The sequence below is a fragment of the Phyllobates terribilis genome, unplaced genomic scaffold, assembly GCF_046119375.1.
Source record: "Phyllobates terribilis strain yellow unplaced genomic scaffold, ASM4611937v1 Scaffold_10__3_contigs__length_209671492, whole genome shotgun sequence".
Classification (NCBI taxonomy): domain Eukaryota; kingdom Metazoa; phylum Chordata; class Amphibia; order Anura; family Dendrobatidae; genus Phyllobates; species Phyllobates terribilis.
In genome coordinates, this window is record NW_027362770.1 from 61,774,562 (window position 1) to 61,801,058 (window position 26,497).

Consider the following 26,497-nt stretch of genomic DNA (forward strand, 5'->3'; position numbering starts at 1 on the left):
ATCGAGTGTCCATACATCCAACCAGTATACATCTATGTATCTTTTTTTGTGCAGCATCAAATAAAGTAGGAGAATTTAATATTCTATACAAAATTATGTAGCACAAAAAGAAGACAACTTGGTCTATTGTTTTTCAGTGATTGGAAGCCTGAGTAAGGCTGTGTTCACACGATGCGTATTTCATACGTTTCCGCGGCGTTTTTGCAGTTGCGTAAACGCCGCGGAAACGCATGAAAAACGCATGGTAGAAGGGCAGCAATGTTCCCCAATGGAAATCCGCATGTGCTGTGCCCATGATGCGGATTTTTCCGCAGCGTTAACGCTGCGGTCAAAAATCCGCAGCATGTCAATTAATTTTGCGGAAACGCGGCGATTTCGCCGCCATTGACTTGCATTAGAACGCGCCAATTCCGCAAGACTGCATCTGTACTTGCGTAATTGGTGCGTTCTAATGTGCGGATGGTACCCGGGTGTGGAGGAGAGGAGAGTCTCATCCACACCCAGGTACCATTAAAAAAGCTGTAAAAAGAAGAATAAAATAAAAAATAATGTATTCTTACCTTCTGTCGGCCCGCGCAGCGCTCCCGCTTGGTTCCCGGCACTTGCAGTGAGTTGTAGGACCTGCGGTGACGTCAGAGTCATGTGACGGGTCACGTGACGCTGACGTCGGCAGGTCTTTCAATTCAAAGTTGCCGGCAGCCGGGAGAACGGAGTGAGCAGGACAGCGCGGGCCATCGGAGGTAAGTATATACACTCTCTCGGTTCACACTGTATAAATCCATGCTGTTTGCATGGATTTATATAGTGTGACCTAGTTATCAAGCACTTTCCAGGTGATGCTAACATCGCCTGGAAAGCGCTTGTCAATCTGCATGCGGAAACGCATGTGAATCTGCATGTGGATCCGCATGTATTCTGCAGGAAAAACGCATGCACAATCTGCATGCGTTTTTTCTGCCAGGGAGATGCAGAAATGATGCAGAAATTTTCTGCTTCATTTCTGCATCGTGTGCACATACCCTAACAGTCAGGGCTGTGTATTCAGAGCGATGACTGAACTTGCGCCACCCCCATGACTGAAACCGAATGCTGGCAGGGAGAATAAAGTAAATTTTCTCCCCGCTGCAAAAAAAAAAAATAGGTTTAAAAAGGTTTGGTATTTCCACTTTTACACACTAGGGGGAGCAGCTGCTGAAATTTGCCATGAAAACCTAGTGTACAACTAACTCACATTACAACTGCAGTAAATATGGGTGGGATCTGCTCACAGGTGTCTGAGTCACTCCTCTCCTCTCCTCCCCTTTTGGGTTTTTGTAAAAAGATAAAAAAAGGGTGAAGTTTAGGATCACTGTGAGGAGCCATTTTGTTGGTGACTGCAAAGTGATATTGACAAGTAGACAGTGACACAGAGGACGGACAGCAGCACTGATTCTGTTAGATGGTGCTGTTTCCTGTATTATAAACTGGGGTTATAAACATGGAGTATATCACGTGCGCGATTAGATACGCTTAGAGTAACACATACTGGGATTAGATACAGGGCTAAGTGTAGTGTATCACATGATGGGATTAGATATTGAGCTCAGCGAAGTGTATCACACAGGATGGTATTAGATACGCAGTATCTAATGTATGTAAGATGTGACCCGACTCCGCCCCCACTATATTACTGCTCCCATAAAAGTACACAGAGCGGAGTCACCCATTACATCACTGCTCCACTAGAAGTGGACAGAGCAGGGTCAAACATTACACCACTGCTCCCATAGGAGTGGACGGAGCAGAGTCACGCATTACATCACTGCTTCCATAGACGTTGGCTGAGCAGGGTCACACATTACACCACTGCTCCCATAGAAGTGGATGGAGCGGGTCACATATTACACCACTGCTCCCATTGAAGTGGATACAGCAGAGTCATGCATTACACCACTGCTCCCTTATAAATGTGTGACCGTGCTCTGTCCACTTTTATGGGAGCAGTATTGTAATGGGTGACCCCGCTCTGTCCACTATATTACTACTCCCATAGAAGTAGACAGAGCGGGGGTCACACATTATACTGCTGCTTCCATAGAAGTAAATGGAGTGGGGTCACACATTACACCACTGCTCCTAAAGAAGTGAACGGAGCAAAGCAACGCATTGCACCTTTGCTCCTATAGAAGTAGACAGAGCAGGGTCACGCATTACACCACTGCTCCCATAGATGTGGATGGAGCAGTGTCATGCATTGTATCACTGCTCCCATAGAAGTGGATGGAGCAGGGTCGCACATTACACCACTGCTCCCTTAGAATTGTATAACCCTGCTCTGTCCACTTCTATGGGAGCAGTGGTGTAATAGAAAAGATAAATAGATAAAAAAAAGTCCTGTAGACTCTAGTGCCTTTTTATGTGGCACTAAAGGGTGTTTACCCTAATAATTAAATGAAAAAAATTGACGTAAGGTTCCAAGTAATGTTTGTAACCAGCCAAGGTAAAGCAGACAGCAGGGAGCTTATGTTATCAGACTGGGAAGGTCACTGGTTATTGGGTCCTTCCCAGCCTAAACATACAAGCCCACAGCCACACCAAAAGTGGCACATCACATGAGATGTGCCAATCCTAGCGCTTAGCTTCGGCTTTTCCCAATTTCCCTGGTGCGGTGGCAATCAGGGTAATGGTAGTTGGGGTTGATGACAGCTGTGAATTGTCAAAAATTACATCTGGCATCAAGCCCTGGTGTTAGCAATGGAGAGGTGTTTATCAAACACCCCCATTACTAACCCACTGTGATAAAGTCACTGGCAAAGTACTGGAGGGGAGACATATTTCACTGTGGCTGTTAGTGTCAGTGAATTGAAACCTTGAAGTTTTCTCCAGCATGTTATGTGCTGGGGGTGTTAAACCGCCATTTTAAAAGGGCTTGGTTTTAGTGAATGGCCATAGTGAGGGTGAGAGGCCATTCACTATATCTCCACCCAAGGATGTGGTCTGGGCTATGAATAGCCAGCCTTTTTACTCAGGTGTTGTTCAGTGTATGGAGAAGTTAGCTCTTCAGAGAGAGGAGCTTGAGTGTTTGTGCTAACCTGGCCCGTGTGTTATTGTTAACCTTGAGTGGCCGGACCGCGGCCGATGTAAGATCTGTTCTGTACCTTTTTCTTTACTGTTATGTCAGAAGGGCCGTGATCATTTTATGAACTTCATTAAATTTATGAGTATAATGGCCCCATATAGTGCACCACAGCATAATGGCCCCATATAGCGCACCATAGTATAATGGCCCCATATAGCGCACCACAGTATAATTGCCCCATATAGCGCACCACAGTATAATGGCCCCATATAGCGCACCACGGTATAATGGCACCATATAGTACCCCACTGTATAATGGCCCAATATAGTGCACTCCAGTTTAATGGCCCAATAAAGTGCCCCACAGTATAATGGCCCACAATATAATAGCCTCATATCGTACCCCACAGTATAATGGCCCCATATAGTGCACCACAGTCTAATGGCGGCACATATTACCCCCAGTATAATGGCCTCATATAGTGAATTATAGTATAATGTGCCCCACGGTATAATGGCTCCTTATAATGACCTACAATATAGTGTGCCCCACATATTGCTCCACAGTATAATGACCCTATATAGTACATCCAGGTATTTGTCCCTCATTCTGGTATCTGTTCCCCATCCTGGTATATATTCCCCATCCTTGTATATGCCCCCATCCTGGTATATATATTCACCATCCTGGTATATATTACCTTATCTTGGTATATATTATTACCATCCTAGTATATGTCCCCCATCCAGGTATATACACTGTGTTCTGAATTATTAGGCAAATGAGTATTTTGATCACATGATACTTTTTATACATGTTGTCCTACTCCAAGCTACATAGGCTTGAGAGCCAACTACCAATTAAGTAAATCTGGTGATGTGCATCTCTGTAATGAGGAGGGGTGTTGACTAATGACATAAACACCCTATATAAGGTGTTCTTAATTATTAGGCAACTTCCTTTCCTTTGGCAAAATGGGTCAGAAGAGAGTTTTGACGGGCTCTGAAAAGTCCAAAATTGTGTGATGTCTTGCAGAGGGATGCAGCAGTCTTGAAATTTCCAAACTTTTGAAGCGTGATCACCGAACAATCAAGCGTTTCTTGGAAAATAGCCAAAAAGGTCGCAAGAAGCGTGTTGGGCAAAAAAGGCACAAAATAACTGCCCATGAATTGAGGAAAATCAAGGTGCCAAGATGCCATTCGCCACCAGTTTTGCCATATTTCAGAGCTACAACGTTACTGGAGTATCAAAAAGCACAAGGTGTGCAATACTCAGGGACATGGCCAAGGTAAGGAAGGCTGAAAAACGACCACCTTTGAACAAGAAACATAAGATAAAACTTCAAGAATGGTTCAAGAAATATCTTAAGACTGATTTTTCAAAGGTTTTATGGACTGATGAAATGAGAGTGACTCGTGATGGGCCAGAGGCTGGATCAGTAAAGGGCAGAGAGCACCACTCTGACTCAGAAGCCAGCAAGGTGGAGGTGGGGTACTGGTATGAGCTGGTATCATGAAAGATGAACTTGTGGGACCTTTTCGGGTTGAGGATGGAGTGAAGCTCAACTCCCAGACCTACTGCCAGTTTCTGGAAGACAACTTCTTCAAGCAGTGATACAGGAAGAAGTCAGTATCGTTCAAGAAAAACATGATTTTCATGCAGGACAATGCGCCATCACATGCATCCAACTACTCCACAGCGTGGCTGGCCAGTAAAGGTCTAAAAGAAGAAAAAATAATGACATGGACCCCTTGTTCACCTGATCTGAACCCCATAGAGAACCTATGGTCCATCATAAAATGTGAGATCTGCAGGGAGGGAAAACAGTACACCTCTCGGAAAAGTGTCTGGGAGGCTGTGGTGGCTGCTGCACGCAATGTTGATAGAAAACAGATCAAGCAACTGACAGAATCTATGAATGGAAGGCTGTTGAGTGTCATCATAAAGAAAGGTGGCTATATTGATCACTAATTATTTTGTTTTTTTGTTTTTGCATGTCAGAAATGTTTATTTCTAAATTTTTTGCACTGATATTGGTTTACCTGGTGAAAATAAACAAGTGAGATGGGATTATATTTGTTTTTTATTAAGTTGCCTAATAATTCGGGACAGTAATAGTTACCTGCACAAACAGATATCCTCCTAAGATAGCCAAATCTAAATAAACCCACTCCAACTTCCAAAAATATTAAGCTTGGATATTTATGAGTCTTTTGGGTTGATTGAGAACATAGTTGTTGAACAATAATAAAAATAATCCTCTAAAATACAACTTGCCTAATAATTCAGAACACAGTGTACAGTGGTGTGGGAAAGTGTTTTCCCCCTTCCTGATTTCTTATTCTTTTGTTTGTCACACTTAAATGTTTCAGATCACAAAATAAAATTAAATATTAGACAAAGATAACACAAGTAAACACAAAATGCAGTTTTTAAATGATGGTCTTTATTATTATGAAAAAAAGAAATCCAAACCTACCGGGCCATGTGTGAAAAAGTGATTGCCCCCTAAACCTAATAACTGGTTGGGCCACCCTTAGCAACAACAACTGCAATCAAGCGTTTGTGATAACTGGCACTGAGTCAATTACAATGCTCTGGGGGAATTTTGGCTCATTCATCTTTGCAAAGTTGTTGTAATTCAGTCACATTTGAAAGTTTTGAGCATGAACTGCTTTTTTAAGGTCATGCCACAGTATCTCAATCGGATTAAGGTGAGGACTTTGACTAGTTCACTTAAAGTCTTAATTTTATTTTTCTCAAGCCATTCAGAGGTGGACTTGCTGGTGTGTTTTGGATCATTGTCCTGCTGCATAACTCAAGTGCGCTTCACTTGAGGTTACGAACAGATGGCCGGACATTCTCCTTCAGAATTTTTTGGTAGACAGCAGAATTTATGGTTCCATTTACCACAGCAAGTCTTCCAGGTCCTGATGCAGCAAAACAGTCCCAGACCATCACACTACCACCACCATATTTTACTGCTGGTATGATGTTCCTTTTCTGAAATGCCATGTTACTTCTACGCCAGAATGTAATGAAACCTTCCAAAAAAGTTCAACTTTTGTCTCGTCAGACCACAGAGTATTCTCCTAAAAGTCTTGGTGATCATCAAGATGTTTTCTGGCAAAACTGAGACAAGCCTTTATGTTCTTTTTGCTCAGCAGTAGTTTTCATCTTGGAACTCTGCCATGCATGCCATTTTTGCCCAGTCTCTTTCTTATGGTGGAGTCATGAACACTGGCCCTAACCGAGGAAAGTGAGGCCTGTAGTTCTTTGGATGTTGTTGTGAGGTGTTTTGTGACCTCTTGGAGGAGTCGTCACTGCTCTCTTGGGGAAATTTTGGTCAGCCGGCCACTCCTGGGAAGGGAAGGTTCACCACTGTTCCAAGTTTTCGCCATTTGTGGATAATGGCTCTCACTGTGGTTCGCTGGAGTCCCAAAGCTTTAGAAATGGCTTTATATCCTTTTCCAGACTGATAGATCTCAAATACTTTGATTTGTTCATGAATCTCTTTGGACTGCCGCATGATGTCTATCTTTTGAGGATCTGTTAGTCTACTTCACTTTGTCAGGCATGTCCTATTTAAGTGATGAAATTGGGAGATTAAACTCTATGTCAAGTCAGAAAAATGTACTGTATGTTTGCTGTTCAGGAGATTCCATTCCGGGGGTATCTACTATTATCCAACAGTTTTCTTATGGATCCTGCGAAAGTCTGGGTGTTACTGGATTCGAATCTTCCTGAAAATTTGAAGGCTTTACAGCGATTTGTGGGTTTTACCAACTATTACCGCAGGCTCTTCAAGGACTTTTCGGTAGTAGTTAAACTACAAACAGATATGACCAGGAATGGGAAAGACTTTTCAAAATGGTCTATGTAGCATCGGCGTCTCTGCCCCCTGCCAGGCAGAAACGCCGTCCCCCTTACCCCCGCGGTCCTGCTCCGGCGTCTTCTGGCCTCCATGCAGCTGCTGCTGGTGCACGCAGCTTCCCTGGCCTTGTGCTTAGGGCGCGCGCGTGCTCCCACCCTCTTAAAGGGGCTGCGCGCGCCGTCCTAAAAAGTCCCCGGCCAATGGCCGGAGGACTTCCCCTATAAAAGGCACCTCCTCCAATATGGAGGTGCCCGTGCAAGGTTGTAGCTTTGTGTGTGGTACTCTGCTTCAGCCCTCAGGTCCCGCTGCTAGCCTGACTACCAGTCCAACCCACCAGCCAGACTACAAGTCGAGCCCGCCAGCCAGACTACAAGTCCAGTCCGCCATCCGGACTACTAGTCCAGTCCGTCTGCTTGTCTACTCTCCAGCCCAACAGTCTGCCTACTGCCAGTCCGCCAGTCTGTCTATGGGCTCTGTCTGCCTGCTTACCTGGAAGCACCTGCCTGTTACCTGCCTTGCCTGCCAGCCAGCCTACCTGGAGGCTCCTGCCTGTTACCTACCGTGCCTGCCAGCCAGCCTACCTGGAGGCTCCTGCCTGTTACCTGCCATGCCTGCCAGCCCGCTTACCTAGAAGCACCTGCCTGTTACCTGCCGTGCCTACCAGCCAGCCTACCTGGAGGCTCCTGCCTGTTACCTACCTTGCCTGCCAGTCCATCTGCCCAGATCACCCGTCAGCCTGCCTGCCGTGCTCATCTACTATACCGGTCAGTCCCTACCTTCTGACCCGTGGGAGTCACCTGCTCTCATACAAGGTCGGTCCCCAGAGTAGCACCTGGTCCCTCTGCTCATTCCCTCCCTGGTCACGGAGTCGATTGAGCCACCGTACGACCTTGGTCGGTTCGAGTTGATACCTAGTTACGCCCTTCTGGTCCCTCCTTGCACCGCAGCACAGAGGTTCCACCACCTGGATCCGTAACAGTCTAATCCGGCTAGTGAAGCATTTGCTTCTTTGAATTAATGTTTCTCTACTGCTCTGATCCTCTTACAGCCTGACTTTACAGTTAATTGTGGAGCTAGATGCATCGTAGTTAGGGTCTATATTGTCACAGGGTTCGTCACCAAGTAAATGGTGTCTGCGTGCCTTTTTCTCTAAAAAGTTGTCAACTGCCCAAAGGAACTATAATATCGGCAATAGGGAACTCTTGGCAATAAAGTTGGCTTTCGAGGAGTGGTGTCAGTTTTTGAGGGGACTGTACATCCAGCCATCGTCATCACGGATCATAAAAATGTACTATATCTGGAATTGGCTAAACGGTACTCCTAGGAAGGCAAGGTGGTCTTTGTTTTTTACCAGACTTAACTTTTTTGTGACTTATCGACCAGGGGATAAAAACATTAAAGCTGATGCATTATCCCGTTGTTTTCCTGGGGAGGAAATGGTGGCAAGCCTATTCCCATTTTGCAAAAAGGAGTAGTCATTGCTGCATTATGATCAGATCTAGAGAAGGAGATTGTAAAAGCCCAGGGGGGCGCCTTTGCCACTTGTTCTGCAGGTAAACTGTTTGTCCCTGTGAACTTCTGACTTAGAATATTAAGTGAACATCATGATTCGATTCTTACGGGACATCCTGGTAGTAAAACTACCACAAATCTACTTTCTCGTAGTTTTTAGCGGCCAAGGTTCCCCCAATACGTTCGAGATTATGTTTCATCTTGTAGTACTTGTGCATATTCAAAGACCTCCCTCCTCCATACTCGTCTGTTCTGGGTTCTGCAACCTTTAGTTATTCCTTGTAGATTATAGACTCGTCTGTCGGTGAATTTTATAACTGATCTGCCCTTGTCCACAGGTAACACGGTGATGTTAGTGGCAGTAGATATATTAGCAAAATGGCTCATTTTATTGCGTTACCTGCACTTCCGAATGCTATAACTTCGGCACAAGTTTTCATTAATGAGATTGCGAAACTCCATAGGATCCCTTCTGATATTGTTTCTGACCCAATTTATATTGATGTTTTAGAAGGCATTTTGTGCTCATTTATGGATTCATCTCTCATTTTCATCCACCTTCCATCCACAATATAATGGGCAGACTGAACGGGTGAATAAGAATCTTGAAATGTACCTAAGGTGTTTTGTTTCCAAAAATCAGGAGGATTGGGTCTCTTATTTACCTTTAGGTGAGTTTGCTGTGAATCATCGTTGTCATGAATCTACTGGCAAGTCCTCATTTTTTGGGGCATATGGTTTTCATCCTTAATTCTGCACCTTGAATGGAAATCATTCTTCACGAGTGCCTGAGGAGGAGTGGTTTTCTTCATCTACTACCTCGTTGTGGCTGGGTGTTCTTAATAATTTAAAGATCATGACTTCCAAATATAAGAGTATGGCTGCTTGGAAGAACTTGGTTGGTCTGGACCTGTGTGTTGATGATTTGGTGTGGTTATCCATTAACAACAGATAAAATTTATTTTTTGGCAACTGGGACCCAAGTTCATCGGTCCCTATAAGATCGTGGCCATAATCAATCCGGTAGCATTTTGCCATGCCTTGCTACCTCCTTTCTAAATCATTAATGTGTTTCACTGATCACTTCTCAAAAATTAACATATATTACTTCCTCAGAGCCATCTGTACCGCCACCTTCCCCGGTTGCTGTTAATGGGAATCTGGAGTTCCAGATAGCTAAGATTATCGATTCTTGCTTTGTATGCTTCAGTATTTGGTACATTGGGAAGGTTACGGTCCTGAGGAGAGAATGAGGGTACCAGTGTCTGATGTTGATGTGATCAGGTTGGTTCGGAGTCCCCTCTTAGGAGGGTGGGTACTGTCACAGGGATACTGCAACAGAGAGGGGTCAGAAGATCACCTCATCTAGCCACACGTGCACCTGAACTGGATGGGTCTGCTTTGCCTTCCAGTTAGCTCTGCAGATTTTGCTTGTTTTGGTGTTGCAAGGGTTAAGCTGTACAGATTTCCCTTGCTCTATTGTTGCAAGGGTCAAACAGTTCTGTTTGTTTCCTAGACCACTCCATCCTGAGTTATCTCAGCTGTTCTTAGGTCTTCACTCCCCTCTGGTATGAATACTCACCTCTTACCTTGAGTAGTTGCTAGTGATAGCTTACTATAACCAGGTTTGGAGCTGGAAGTATAACCTGTGTGGAGACAGATCGTCTAGTAGTCGTCTCTGGACATATCTGTTTAGAAGTTTGAGTGTCTTCCTGTACCTTATCTCCTATTTGGTTTGCCTCACCGTATCTTTATGTGAGAGCAGGATTATGTGTTCATGCTGCCTCACACTCTAGCCAAGGCTATACATAAGGAAAGACTTGGAAAGGAACGCGTGTGCCTCACTGGGTGAACAAACCTGTCTAGGGACGTCAGGGAGCTCAGGGATGTGCAGGGCAAGTTTCAGGAGTTGCCCTTCCGTTATCTCCCTAGTGGCAGTGCTTCCATCCCCAGCCATCTCACTGTTTGCCGTCTGACTCCTTGGCGGAGTGTGACATGGCTACTATGAAGGCAATCATACAGTATAAGAACTACTGTCAGGCCACCATACAGTGTGTAGAATACTGTGGGGACATTCATACAGTGTGGGAACTACTGTGTAGGTATCAGAGTGTGGGTGGACAACTGTGGGGGGGCAGCATTCATACATTGTGGAGGCTACTGTGGGGCCCATCATACAGTGGGGGGACTAGTGTGGTAGCCATCATAGAGTGTGGGGACTACTGTGGGGGCTATTACAAAGTGTGGGGACTACTGTTGGGGAATCATACAGTGTTGAAGCTATTGTGGAGTCTATCAGAGGGTTCCTTTTTAACAGTTATACGGGAGGCGGTATAACAGTTAAAAAGGAACCCTCAGATTCCTCTTACCCTGTGAGAGTGAAAGTTAACACTGTGGATGCTCATACTCCAGATGAAATTTCGAGGACAGATGTGGGTCTTTTCCAGCAATCGGGTGAGCTTGTTCCAATGCATTTTTATGGCTCAGTGGTTGTGATGTAAATGGTATTTCTCTCTGATTACCTAATGGTTTGACTTTATGTGCTGATATTATTACCCATAAAGCACCTTACATTACAAACATTGTCACACCCTATCATATTAGGCCGGCCTGTCTTTTGTCAGGCATTCTTTGTGTTTTTGTATATGTGTCTTGTAAATGTCTTTTTATACTTTTTTTAAAAATTTACATTAAATGTTAAGTTTTACATATAGCCCTTTCTGCTTATGCCACTTACACAGGTCATTAATAGTTTATTGGAGGCAATTTTACAATCTAGACAGCACGAAGGAGGAATTTTACTATATAAGGGGCACAGTGGTGGGCATTATTATGTCATTCTATGACTAAGAGCAGTGTATGCTAAAAACACATAAGAAAACAGACACAGACCAGTGTACTATGTTTTAATTTATTTCAGTAAGGAAGAGTTCTTATTATATCTGAGTTGCTGGAACAGCTTTTTCTATAGTACAACATTATTATGATGGGGCACTTTGAAAAGAACTGTTATCTGTTGTCATACATTAGATCCAGTAATAGGTACAAACATGGCACTAGCAGGCTCATCACTGGGTATAAGCAGGATGGGGAGTTTGTATGAGTTGGGAATAGATGAGGACTATGCTTGTAATGTGAGTGTTATGTTCACTTTGTCAAGTGCAGCCACTAAGCCCCAATTCTGGGTGAGTGCAAGGCCTAGGGCTTGCAGGGTGCAGCTGGCAGGGTGGCACGTGTTGAGCAAGGATGTGGTGCACTCAAGAATCTTAGGAGCAACAGGACGGATGCAATGAAGTCAGCAAGGAAAGAGGCAGATAATCACAGTGTGCATAGGTGGAGCAAACCAAACAAGAGTATAGAAACACACAATCTGAAGACACAGGTGAGTGTGTCAATGAGTCTTGAATAGAACTATGGAGGTGATGTCATTGATCCAAGCTAGACAACACCCGACATGAACCACAACAGAGGGCAGCCGACTCAAGGGAAGGAAGCATGGACTGGAATACCCAGGTGTGTAACATTGTGTAACAGTCACTGTGGAAATTCCCGGGTGTGTAACAGTGTGTAACACTCACTGTTTGTAACAGTGAGAAGTCAAATGTATATTTGTTGTAAACTTTGTAGAAAAGCCATGGCTAGAGAAGTTGTAATAGTGGTCTCAGCCATATGGAAAAGACAAGAAAAGTGAACGACTCCATCAGAAAGAACAACAAATTTGAGTTACTATGTATAACTATATTGTAATTTCTGATATGATCTGCAAGACAGATATATAAAACATTCTGGTCACCGAATGGCGGTAATATCGGTGTTGGTCTTTGCACACAGATTTATTTTCAGTAACAGCATGGTCATCTTCTGAGGTACCTGTGGTGAGGCCAGGGACTGGAAATTCATATTCCCAGTTATGAAGGTCTCAGCAGTAATGCTAATCTGTCTGACTTCAAAGGACCCCAGGGGAAATGGTGTATTCCCCACAGTCAGGATATGACTTAATTACCATTACGTTACTATGCCAGCTCCAAAAGGCAATTACCAAAAGGATGCTATTGCCCAGGAGAGAATTGAATACAGGTCAGCTAGGATATATACCTTTGTAGTGCAAAAGCCTATTCCTGACAAGAGTATGGGGGAGCTAATTGAATCATGGTAATGAGGAATAGCTAATTGAATTACCTCTGAAGTCAGGGGAAGCTCCTGTGTTAGATCAATTACCATGCGCACCTTACAATGAGAATATTACTAGGAAATGGATTATGAAATGTCTGATAGAAGGGAAGAGGAGATTACATGTAAATCGCCTATTTTCTGCCCTGCCCAAGTTACGTATAAATGTGTCCCTCTGTGGGAGAGGAGGGGTCTTCTGTTGAGGGTCACCTGTCGCTACAGATGGGCAGCAAGACACAAGGAACCGCCCTGGACCCATGACAGCACCCTTCCTGCCGTGTCCAGAGACCTTTGATGAAAGTGTGGTATATTCACTTTTATTCCTTTTAAATTTACTGTATCGTATTACTGCTTCCTTACTGTATTTGTCTGACTACTGTATATATATATCTTGTAACCGCTTGTATATATTGTACCTAGCATTGCTCTTTTGAGTAAATAAATATATAAAATTTATAAGCTCGCTTCACATCATCCTAAACCCGGAACTCACGGAAGTTGTGAGGAAGGATCAGGGGCACGTGGCTCCGATCGGTTTGTGACAATTGGTGGCAGCGGGTGGGATTAAGATATCTGTGAACTGAGCTCGGTGCTAGTTAGTAGATCAGACATAGTATACAGTGAAAGCGTGTGTACGATACTGTACCCTTCCCCCTCTTAGTTTTCTGTCCTATCTTTTATTTGACTACGGTCTCTGGTGGATGGCATACTGCCTCAGAAGCAAAGGTTCCCAGATGAGTGCTACCAGAGGGGACGCTGAGCAGATGGAAGGTGGCAGTGTGGTGCCAGTCGCTGACCAGGCTGAGGTGTCAGAGGAGGGTGGAAGTGCCCCCGACACCCACGAAAATCCTGGACATTCTGTTATGCAATCCACAGCTCCAGCTGGAGGGGCCAGTAACCCGGCCCTGGACGCTCTTATGCAGGCCTACCTCCAGGCTCTGAGAGATGGACAGCAGGAGCAGAGCCAGGCCGTGCTCCACATGTGGCAAGCTGAGCGAGATGCCCAGGAAAGAAAGTGGCAAGCTGAGCGAGATGCCCAGGAAAGAAAGTGGCAAGCTGAGCGAGATGCCCAGGAAAGAAAGGAGGAGAGGCAGAACCAGCTACAGTTAGCCCAGCTGCGGAGCCAGCAGGACCCACCAGCTCAAACAGCACAGACTCCAGCAGCCCCAAAAGCTAAGCTGCGCTCAGAGGATCTGCCTTTCCTGGAATCGGACGGAGACCTGGACCTTTTCCTGAAAGGGTTTGAACAGGTATGTCTCCAGTACCAGGTACCCAAGGCAGACTGGGCATGCACCCTGTCCACCAAGCTAAGAGGGAGAGCCCTGGATGCTTTCTCGTCTCTCCCTGCAGCCCAGCACCAGGACTATGACCTCATTAAAGCTGCGCTGATCCTGAGGTACCGTCTCACGCCTGAGGTGTACAGAGTGAAATTCCGCAGCCTGAGGAAACGACCGACCGAGAGCCTCCTAGAGACTCTGGTCCAGATGAGTGTCCAGCTTCACAGATGGGCAGAGGGAGAGATAGACAATCCCGACAAAGCAACCTTGGATATGTTCCTCAAGGAGCAATTCTTAAACATTTGCTCGGAGGAAGTGCAACAATATGTCCTGGACAGGAAACCCCAAGATGCCAGAACTGCTGCGGAGCTAGCGGATGAGTACGTCACCAACCGGACGTCGTGGAGACCCGTCAGCACCGGCTGGAGGGGGGGTAAGACCAATCCTGTTGCGGGTAACCCTGCAGTTTCCCCTGAGACTACCCCCACCCAAAAACCTACGGGCCCCATTGTTCCCCCTCCCAAGCCCCAGGGAGGACCCCCTCGATGTCACGCCTGCAATCAGCCTGGACATTACAGGGCAAACTTCCCTAGCCGGATGGGGAACCCCCCTACTTCCCAAACCCCAGCAGCGGGTCCAACGGTTTATGTGGTGGGGAGGGGTGGGGCCAGGCCCAATGACAATCTCCAGCAAGTGACTGTGGGGAATAAAGTGGTTATGGGACTAAGGGACACGGGGGCCGATGTGACCCTAGTACAGCCTGAACTGGTACCCCCGGAGAGTATCATCCCTGGAAAGACGCTGACCGTCAGCAGGGTTGGTATGGAGAAGATAACTCTACCCATGGCTTGTGTGCATCTGGATTGGGGTGTGGACAAGGGGCTGGTAGAGGTCGGGGTTACATCTCGTCTCCCTGCTAATGTCTTGTTGGGGACAGACTTGGGGCCTCTCACCTCTCAGTATGGGAAGAGAGCAACCCCACTGCCCCATGGTAATGTATCTGTAAGTGATATTATACTTTGTGGTACCATACATGCTGATCCTTGTAGTGACGTGCCAGCTGACAGGAGTGCAGCTGGGGGGGATTTAGCCCCCCTTCCTGCTCTCTCAGCTGACATGTCCAGCTCTGAACTTTTCAGTGAGAATGCTAATGTAATTCATTGTCATGCTAATGAACTCTCTGGCTTGGCTGATATGCTGGTGGGGGCCTTGCCTGCCCCTCCCAACTGTCAGCTTGCACATGATCCCTCCAGCAGCTCAAAACTTAGTGAACCTGTCAAGTGTGTATCACATGTTGGGGCAACCCACAGTGACCCCACAACCCATCCAGGTGAGGGAAGGGGACCGGGACTCCCTGAGGAGACCTCGGGCATTGCTGTTGTCACCCGCAGCAGGAGGGCTCAGGAGGCAGAGGCCGCTTTGCACCCTGACTCCTCCACCCCAGCACCTGTCTGGGACTGGGCCCACTGGTGTTAACCCCCCAGCGCCGTTCCCTGAGGGTTCCGGCGAGAGTGCGGCCTTTAGGTCCCTGTTAGCGGGCTCCAGCCAGGAGTTCCAGGCAGCTGTCCAAGCCGACAGCAGCCTGGAAGCCTTGAAGGAACGTGCAGGTAAGCCCCCCTTGGAGACAGACAAGGACCGCTTGTTCTGGGACCTAGGGAGGCTGTATAGGGAAACACTGCCCACAGATGGACAAGAAGGTTGGCGCGGCGAGAGGCACCTCATGGTACCTCAGCCGTACCGGGCTGAGTTGTTACGGCTCGCGCATGAAATTCCGTTGGCTGGTCACCTAGGGGTCGCTAAGACCAAGGCTCGGCTAGCCCACTTGTTTTATTGGCCTAAGATGGGGACAGCAGTAGCTGCCTACTGCCGTTCGTGTGTCACCTGTAAGAGGATGGGGAAGGCGGGGCCAGTCCCTAAAGCCCCATTGATACATCTGCCCATAATAGGTGAGCCTTTCCAGTGGATTGCTGTGGACCTCATTGGGCCGCTGCCCATTCCCAGCAGCTTCGGGAAACGCTACATACTAACGGTAGTAGACTAGGCTACTAGGTACCCAGAAGCTGTCGCGCTGTCCTCCGGGCAGACGTAGTGGCCAAAGCCCTGCTGGAAATCTTCACCCGTGTTGGTTTCCCCCAGGAGATGCTCACGGACCGAGGGACCCAGTTCATGTCTGACTTGATGCAGAGCCTGTGTAAGCAAACAGGGGTGCAATATCTGGTGTCCAGCCTGTATCACCCACAGACTAAGGGCCTGTGTGAACAGTTCAATGGCGCATTGAAACAGATGATCCGAATGTTGGTCGAGTCCCAGGGATGTGACTAGGAGCGACACCTCTCACATCTGTTCTTTGCTTACCGGGAAGTGCCTTAAGCCTCGACAGGGTTCTCCCCCTTCGAGCTCCTGTATGGAAGACGGGTACGGGGACCCCTCGCTCTCGTGAGGGAATCCAGGGAGGAAGAAGCAGCCACCCCGGGTGTTTCAGTCGTGGAATTTGTCATGCGATTCCGTGACAGAATGCAGGCTCTGACGCAGCTGGTGCATGACAACATGGTCCAGGCCCAGGCAGAGCAGAAGCGCTGGTATGACCAGAATGCTTGGGAGTGGACATACCAGGAAGGGCAGAAAGTATGGGTCCTAGTCCCTGTGCCCCAGGACAAGCTTCAGGCAAGATGGGAGGGCCCTTATGACGTGCATCAGCAGCTCAGCAAGGTCAATTACCTGGTCACCATTGATCCGGTCCGGAACAGGCAGAAGGTCTTCCATGTCAACATGATGAAAGCGTATCATGACAGGGAAGCCTGTGCCTTTCTGGTGTGCAGTCTGCCGGAGGAAGGGGAGGAGGAGGACCTCATGGATCTGCTCACACAGGCCCGTGCGGGAGGGTCCATGGAGGATGCCCCCATGAACATCCTTCTGTCTGAGGACCAACGGTCCCAGCTGAATGAGGTCATGCGCCCTTTCCCTGGCCTCATCTCGGGAAAGCCCGGGCGGACAAAGCTGGCAGTCCACCGAGTGGACACAGGGAATCACGCCCCTATCCGGCGAATGGCATATCGCGTCTCCTTGGAGGTACAGGAGCAAATGTGGAAGGAGATTGCCGAGATGCTGGAGCTGGGGGTGATCCTCCAGTCCACCAGCGCGTGGGCCTCACCTGTAGTCCTCGTACCCAAAAAGGACCGGATGACCCAGTTCTGTGTGGATTACAGGGGGCTCAATGCCATTACTGCCGATGACGCGTTCCCCATGCTGCGCATCGATGACCTGCTTGACCGGTTGGGCAAGGCTCAGTACTTGACCATCATGGACGAGCCGAGGATACTGGCAGATTCCCCTGTCCCCAGAGGCACAGGAGAAATCAGCCTTTATCACTCCTTTTGGACTGTATGAGCCCACCATCATGCCATTTGGCATGAAGAATGCCCCCGCCACTTTCCAGCGGATGGTCAACACCTTGCTGTCAGGGTGCGAAGGGTTCGCAGCTGCGTACCTGGATGATATTGCCGTCTTCAGCCCCACTTGGGAGGAACACCTTCGGCACCTGTCAGAGGTGCTGGGGTGGATCCACCGGGCAGGCTTGACCATCAAGTCAGGAAAGTGTCAGATGGGCATGACCGAGGTCCAATACCTGGGACACCGGGTAGGTGGGGGGAAACTGAGACCAGAACCCGGGAAGGTGGATGCAATCACGACCTGGCCCTTCCCAAGGACCAAGAAACTGGTGATGTCTTTCTTGGGTACGGCCGGGTTACATAGTTTATAATTAGATAGTTTATAAGGCCGAAAAAAGACAAGCGTCCATCCAGTTCAGCCTATTTCTTGTGCACTGCAGCTATTCCGCAGCGTTGATCCAGGGGAAGGCAAAAAAAAAACATGCGGTATAGGCCAATTTACATAATTGAGGAAAAATTCACTTCCCGACACCAATCTGGCAGTCATATTAAATCCCTGGATTAATTAACTATCACTAAGCATAAGATGTAATTTTATTGTTCTCAAGAAAGGCGTCCAGGCCTCTCTTGAACTCACTAAGTGAGTTGGACATCACCACTTCCTCTCCCAGAGAGTTCCAGAGTCTCACGTCTCTGACCGTAAAGAATCCCCTTCTATGCTGGTGCAGGAACCTCCTTTCCTCCAGACGCATAGTGTGCCCCCTCGTCTTTGTCACCATCCTTGGTATAAACAGGTCATGGGAGAGATCTCTGTACTGCCCCCTGATGCATTTATACATGTTTATGAGGTCTCCCCTAAGTCTTCTCTTTTCCAACGTAAATAGGCCTAATTTTGACAACCTCTCTGGGTATTCTAGTCCCTCCATTCCCTTTATTACCTTAGTCGCCCTCTTTTGTACCCTCTCTAGCTCCAATATGTCGTTCCTGAGCACCGGAGCCCAGAACTGTGCACAATATTCTAAGTGCGGCCTTACCAGCGCATTATACAGAGGAAGAACAATGTTCTCATCACATGCCCCTATTCCTCTTCTGATGCATGCCATTACTCTATTTGCCTTCGCAGCTGCTGCCTGACACTGGGCACTCCAATTTAATTTGCTATTAACCAAGATGCCCAGGTCCTTCTCCATGTCAGATTTCCCCAACGATTTCCCATTTAATACAGTTATATGAAAAAGTTTGGGCACCCCTATTAATCTTAAGCTTAATGTTTTATAAAAATTGGTGTTTTTGCAACAGCTATTTCAGTTTGATACATGTAATAACTGTTGGACACAGTAATGTTTCTGCCTTGAAATGAGGTTTGTTGTACTAACAGAAAATGTGCAATCTGCATTCAAACAAAATTTGACAGGTGCATAAGTATGGGCACCTTTATCATTTTCTTGTTTTAAATACTCCTACTTACTTTTTATTGACTTACTAAAGCACTTTTTTTGGTTTTGTAACCTCATTGAGCTTTGAACTTCATAGCCAGGTGTATGCAATCATGAGAAAAGCTACTTAAAGTGGCCACTTGCAAGTTGTTCTCCTGTTTGAATCTCCTCTGAAGAGTGGCATCATGGGCTCCTCAAAACAACTGTCAAATGATCTGAAAACAAAGATTATTCAACATAGTTGTTCAGGGGAAGGATACAAAAAGCTGTCTCAGAGATTTAACCTGTCAGTTTCCACTGTGAGGAACATAGTAAGGAAAGGGAAGAACACAGGGACAGTTCTTGCTAAGACCAGAAATGGCAGGCCAAGAAAAACATCAGAAAGGCAGAGAAGAAGAATGGTGAGATCAGTCAAGGACAATCCTCAGACCACCTCCAGAGAGCTGCAGCATCAACTTGCTGCAGATGGTGTCACTGTGCATCGGTCAACTATACAACGCACTTTGCACAAGGAGAAGTTGTATGGGAGAGTGATGCGAAAGAAGCCGTTTCTGCAAGCACGCCACAAACAGAGTCGGCTGAGGTATGCAAAAGCACATTTGGAGAAGCCAATTTCTTTTTGGAAGAAGGTCCTGTGGACTGATGAAACCAAGATTGAGTTGTTTGGTCATACAAAAAGGCGTTATGCATGGCGACAAAAAAACACAGCATTCCAAGAAAAACACTTGCTACCCACAGTAAAATTTGGTGTAGGTTCCATCATGCTTTGGGGCTGTGTGGCCAATGCCGGCACCGGGAATCTTGTTAAAGTTGAGGGACGCATGGATTCCACTCAGTATCAGCAGATTCCTGACAATAATGTTCAAGAATCAGTGACAAAGTTCAAGTTACGCAGGGGATGGATCTTTCAGCAAGACAATGATCCAAAACACTGCTCCAAATCTACTCAGGCATTCATGCAGAGGAACAATTACAATGTTCTTTAATGGCCATCCCAGTCCCCAGACCTGAATATCATTGAACATCTGTGGGATCATTTGAAGAGGGCTGTCCATGCTCGGCGACCATCAAACTTAACTGAACTGGAATTGTTTTGTGAAGAGGAATGGTCAAAAATACCTTCATCCAGGATCCAGGAACTAATTAAAAGCTACAGGAAGCGACTAGAGGCTGTTATTTTTGCAAAAGGAGGATCTACTAAATATTAATGTCACTTTTCTGGTAAGGTGCCCATACTTATGCACCTGTCAAATTTTGTTTGAATGCAGATTGCACAGTTTCTGTTAGTACAATAAACCTAATTTCAAGGCAGAAACATTACTGTGTCCAACAGTTATTACATATATCAAACTGAAATAGCTGTTGCAAAAACACCAATTTTTATAAAACATTAAGCTTAAGATTAATAGGGGTGCCCAAACTTTTTCATATAACTGTATGTATGGGTGACTGCTGTTTTTCTTTCCCATGTGCATGACCTTACATTTATCGGCATTGAACCCCATTTGCCATTTTTTGGCCCAACTCCCCAATTTATCGAAATCCTCCTGTAGCTGTGCCCTATCCTCATCTGTATTAACTACTTTACAAAGTTTAGTATCATCTGCAAATATTGCTATTTTACTATGCAACCCTTCCACTAGATCATTAATAAATATATTAAATAATATAGGGCCCAAGACAGACCCTTGAGGCACCCCGCTAGTAACCCTGACACCCCCTGAGCTTACTCCATTAATAACCACCCTCTGCTTTCTATCACTCAGCCAGCTATTTACCCACTTGCACACATTATCCCCCAGACCAAGCATTCTCATTTTATATACCAACCTTTTGTGTGGCACGGTATCAAACGCTTTGGAGAAGTCAAGGTGTACAACATCCACTGACTCTCCCCGGTCCAGCTGTGAGCTCACCTCCTCGTAGAAAGCGATCAGGTTTGTTTGGCAGGAGCGATCCCTCATGAATCCATGTTGATATGGAGTTAGACAGTTATTATCATTAAGATACTAAGAAGGGTACTATAGGAAGTTCGTATAGGACTATAGTGCCCTGGCCAAGCCCCTGACAGACCTCACCAAGAAGAAGCTGCCACAAGCTGTCAACTGGACAGCGGACTGCGAGCGCTCCTTCCAGGCCTTGAAAGCTGCCCTGGTGGCAGCCCCTGTACTCCAGGTGTACGACGACTCCCGGCCGCTTGTAGTACAGACTGATGCCAGCACCTACGAACTCGGTGCGGTGCTGAGCCAACCTGACTCAGCAGGTCAAGAGCACCCTGTTCAATACCTCAGTCGGAAACTTCTGCCGAGGGAAGTGGCCTACTCTACGGTGGAGAAGGAATGCCTGGCGATCGTGTGGGCTCCGCAGCATCTGCAGCCATACGTGTACGGGCGCCATTTCACCGTGGTGATGGACCACAACCCCCTCACTGGGCTATCTCGAGTAGCCGGTGAGAATGGAAGGTGGTACCCTTATACTCAAGATTAGAGTGCATCACCATTAGATGTTTGGACCCCTCTGAGCTGAAACCTTAGCTACACCTCTGACTTGGCTGAAAAGCTATCTGAGTTCAGAGCTTGCTTTACTTTAAGATTCTTTATGGCCCACAAAACTTATTCATGGGAAATTTAAGGTGCTGGACCACCCCTTTAACACACTGCTTTATACTAATGTTGTCTTACATTAAAGATTCATTAAGCTACAGGATCTTACCAAAGCATATTCTTGCAGGAACCGAAGTTTTAGAAATCCAAAAAGAAATCCATGATACAATAACAAGCAAAGAAGATGGAATATAGGTTTCCAAAATGAAGTAGAGAATGTTCCTTTTGAGCACAAAGTATAATATAAGTCTTGAGTAAGTCCCTGTGGAGACAAAAGCATAAAATTGGTAAGGTTATCAGAAAACATGCAAAAATACATGTCACAACTGACGGCAACTACTGTACGAAGATGACAAATGTAGAGATGAGCGACATTTTTTAAATTCATATTCATTCATGTAGCTTTATTTGAAAAACCCTTTTTACTATAATGATGGCTGGACCTTACATGACAAGCACTTTTTACCTATTGTGTCCCCTGTTGGAATAATGCTTATTATTGTATATATTGCAACAACTACTGTTTACTACTGTTTAATAGTACATGGTTTTCTGTCTCCAGAAATAGTGTTATTTTGTCAGTAAATCACCATTAAAAAAATTAAAAAAAAGATCCGGGAAATTCCTGCTTAGTGTGTGTGCTTAGCTGGAGCACATTTTACTTTCACTTTGCAAGCTAACAGACAAGATGCTGAGACTCTAAGCTATAAAGAATACCAGTTGTAAACTGTGTTATCTTTGTTCCTGAATAAATATATATACACTGTTGAAAGGGTGGACAGTACAGAGATGAATCCGCTTGCAACAGGTTATGAGCCCAAAGAGCGAGGGACCCAGAAATCACAGCCCACAGGACAGAGAACAACACTGTGCTAAGAAGAAGAACTGTACTTCATAAAAATAGAAGAGAAAATTTCCATCGTACTCACATTTCATGAAGCACCTGTCTTTATTTTCCGGAGTGCCATTCCAATGCTGCTGACTGACCAGAAATATCCAATGCAAATAAGAGGTGAACAGGCACATCCAATAATAAAAAATCTTCAAGCTTTTAGGTTATGGGCCCAGAGACTGAGGGACCCAGAAACCACAGCCCACAGGAGAAAGAACAACACTGTGCTAAGAAGAAGAAGAAGCAAAGATGGTTGCCAGCAGCAACTCTCTGAAGTTAACAGTGCCAAACCTGACTAACTAAAACTACCAATCCTGGAAATTCAAGGTAAAGATGCTGCTGATAAGATAAGGTACGTGGAAATACACACAGGAGTCTACATCTGATCCACTACCAGAAGACTGGGTAGAGAAGGATCAAAAAACACAAAGCACTATTTCCCACAGTATAGGTGATGATCAGATTGTGCATATATGTAAAAGTGAAACTGTAAAAGAAATATGGGAACAGCTGCAGAAACTGCATGAAAGGCTAAATTTCCACAATAAGCTCTATTTAAAAAGAAAGCCGTATCTGTCTAAGCTAAATGAGGGCCAAGATATGCAGGATTACATGAGAAATACTCTAGAAATTGTGGAGCGCCTGCGCGGCATTAGAGAAGATCTAAAGGATTTCCATGTTGCTGTGTAGCGGTGTCCAAAGAACACCGTAAGGCACGATTCAAGTACAGGACAGCAGATGAGGAGGCTGAAACAAAACTCTGGCTTTATTATGTACAAAGGGATTATATGGCGGGAAGTGAGAATAACAGTATTTACAATGACAATATCAATAACATGAATACAGGAAGAAATAGCTGAAGCAAGTCACAGAGCTATGATCCAGCCATGGCAATGAAAGCTCAATACAACAGTACACATCAAGTTCACATACTACTCTAGGCTAGTCCCCTATCTGGCTTTCCACTAATTGGGCCACGCTGCTACAGCGTCCTATCTAAAGAAAACTGAGCTAAACCCAAGTACAGTTCACCACCGGTGAGTCACTCACTGTTGCGCAGATCAGACGCAGATGGCGGCTGCCTTTTTTTACGTGGCGTAATCGAGCAGTATCACGTCACTCGAGTCCTTTCCACTGTATATTGGATCTCTTTCTTCAGTAGGAAGGCAAACCTTGCTTCACTTTCACTGAAGGTCATCAGCCTCCAGGGAAAACGTTCTTCAAAAAGGGATGGATTTCTCTACTCTTGACACAGTCCTGACAACAAATCTTGATAAAGTCAGTGGTCTTATCTTTCCAGAGACTTACAGTTTCTTTTTATACAAACTAGCGAAGGCCAGAAACTTGTTATGAAAATCTCAAGTTGATGTAGCAAACAAGTACATATAAAATATAACTTTTATTAATTAAATATTTAAAAACATGTGTTGCTAGATGCCCATATGGTGTATAAACACACCGTGAATGAAAAGGTGCTACAACCAAAAACTTGAAAAAATGTCAGATAATAAATATCTATAATGAACAGGGCTAGACAAAATTTCAAGCCCTATCAGGTCAAGCAAAAGTTATATTTTATATGTACTTGTTTGCTACATCAACTTGAGTTTCTTTTTGTAGTTTCTCTTTAGGAACAGGCAGAAGCCTCTCTGCTCCCTCAGACACACACACAAGGTCCCTCTGCTTCTGGTTCATTTCCCTCTCTCAGCACAGATCAAGAAGCAGGGGGGGGGCAACTATTCCACAAGCAGAAGACCAGAGGGGAGCATGGTTTCTTAAAGCCACAGTCTATTCAATGTCAGGTAAGGGCTGATCCCCCACAGCTGCACTACTACTAAGCAGTCTACCAGAAAGCTATGACACACTTGTAACTTCATTAGATGCGCGCCCAGATTATGAGCTTACATTGGAGTATGTCAGAGCAAAGCTTGTAGATAAGTATAAGTGAAAGACAGAAAGTATAAGCAGCAGTGGGGTATCCAAAGCAGAATCCGCTTTACAAACCCAAGATCTACCCAAAAATAAAAGATATTTGAAGGAAACCCATGAGTGTTTTGCCTTTCAGGAATCAGGGCACCTAATGGATGACTGCAGAGTCTGGAATGCTAGAATGAATCAGCTGAAAAAACAAAATAATCATCAAAGCGTTAAAAGTGCCATTACTGAAGAATAAGACACTTCAAGTACTGAAGCTATGTTTACTGTTAATGCAAGTACATCAAAGCATGCATAGTGTATAGACTCTGGGGTAACTAGCAGTGTTGAGCGAGCATGCTCGACACTGCTCGGTACTCGTCCGAGCATCACGCTACTCGGGATGTTCGGCGAGCACCGAGCATTTCTGGGTTACTCGGGCGGGAGCTCGGGTCTCCACCCTGCATGTTTGGCACTCTTTACAGAGCCAATGAACATGCAGGGATTGCCAGCCAGTCACTGTAATGCCGCAGCCATGTTGTTTGTGGGCATTACAGTGATTGGCTGGCCGCACAGCGTCACCTCAAGTATATAAAACCGGGCGCCGCCATCTTGGACACAGTCGCTCCGGATTAGACAGTGTAAGGACAGCGCTGCTGAGCTAGGGAGAGATTTATCCTGCAAAATAGTTAGTGTAGGGTCTGTAAAGGCTGCCAGATCAAACAAACAGTCCTTCTCAGGACTAATATCCATCCCAGATATCAGGCAGGCAGGCTGTATAGGAGACGCAGTGGTTATACCAGCAAACGCTGCATTACAGTCCTGTGTGCTCCTGTTTCTGAAATTGCTGGACTTAGCTCCAGGTCTCGGGGGCCAGGAAAAATCCTTTTTTTTCATCTAAATCCTCTTTTTTTTTTTCCTCCTTCACACTGTACAAATACCCGTCTTATTAGCCTATTGGTGTCCCCCCCCCCCACCCCCCCAAAAAAAGATTTTTCTCTGATTTTTCAGACACAAATATATCTGTTGAAAAGAGTCTGGTATAGGCCACAGAAACAGAAGTGTGCTTTTGCAGTTCCATGGGTGAAATCTCTGTATTATCCAGTTTTGGGCCTTTTGTATCTAAAAAAAAACAGTTTGAGTGTGTCGCTCACTGTTCAGCCGCAAATACATATATATTTAAAAAAGTCTGGTATACACCAGTAAATTATAACTGTGGTTTTGCTGTTCCATGGTAAAAAATCTCTACTATTCAGCTTTTGGTATTTTTTCCGTAAAGAAAAACAGTAATATTTTCTCCCTGATTGTTCAGATTGTTTAAAAGAGTCGGGTGTAGGCCAGAGAAATAGAACTGTTGTTTTCCTCTTCCACGGTTCTAATCTACTTTTTATTACCCTTTTTCCATTGATAGTGCGAGTGTAAGCTATTTTACTTACTTTACAATGGGCAAGGCGCGTGGCAAGGGACGTGGAAGTGGACGTTCTGGTGATGGTGCGTGCAGAGGAAGGGGCCGTGGCCAAGGTGAAAATGTGCCACAACCAACAGCCACATCTTCTCACTCCCACTTCTTGACTGAATTACTAGGGAAGCACAGAACAACACCAGTATTGCGAACTGATCAGTGTGAACAGGTTATTAATTGGATAGCAGATAATAACTTCCAGTTACCTGGGCACCACCACCTCCGGCCTATCTTCCACACGGTCGACTCTTAGTAGCCGTGAGTCTCGACCGCATACTCCTCCTCACTCTGATGCTCCTTCCTCCCACCATGCCGAGTGTCGTCAGACAGCAACTGATCCCACACTTGGACACTCTGAAGAGCTGTTCACTGGTCCATTTCCAGATTTGTGCCCCTCGCCTGCTCCGCTTGAAGTGGTGGAAGAGGAGATCCCATGTAGCGATGCCCAAATATTTGAACAGTCACGGCAACAGGAAGTCGGCGCTGGCAATTTATCACAAGAGGTGGATGATGACGAGACACAATTGCCAGGGAGTGAGGAGGAGGATCGTGGTGCGCAAGTGGAAGAGGAGGAGGTGGTGGATGATCTAGTAACTGACCCAACGTGGCAGGAGGACATGCAGAGTGAGGCCAGCAGCACACAGGGGGAGGGAGGCAGAGTACCCCAACAGGCAAGAAGAAGCAGTGTGGTGGCCGCAGACAGAAGGCGGGCAACAGTTCCCCGTAACACCAACACGAGGGACGTTGCCAGTACAAGCGGTAGGTCTTCCAGAGTCTAGAATTTTTTTAAAGACTCTGCTGATAACCCCAAAAAGGCCATTTGTACCACCTGCCATGCCAGTATCAGCAGGGGTGACTAAACTACCAGCCTGACCACCACCAGCATGATCAGGCACATGGCAGCAAAGC

At 45.9% G+C, this 26,497-nt stretch overlaps 1 protein-coding gene across 1 annotated transcript in view; it reads right to left on the minus strand.

Moving 5' to 3' along the window:
* Positions 1-26,497, minus strand: part of GABRP (gamma-aminobutyric acid type A receptor subunit pi) — a 262,987-nt gene that overhangs the window by 17,229 nt on the left and 219,261 nt on the right. The window contains exon 6 of the mRNA XM_073649199.1: positions 21,430-21,582. Within this exon, the coding sequence (XP_073505300.1) occupies positions 21,430-21,582 (153 nt within the window). The remainder of the gene's footprint in view (positions 1-21,429; positions 21,583-26,497) is intronic.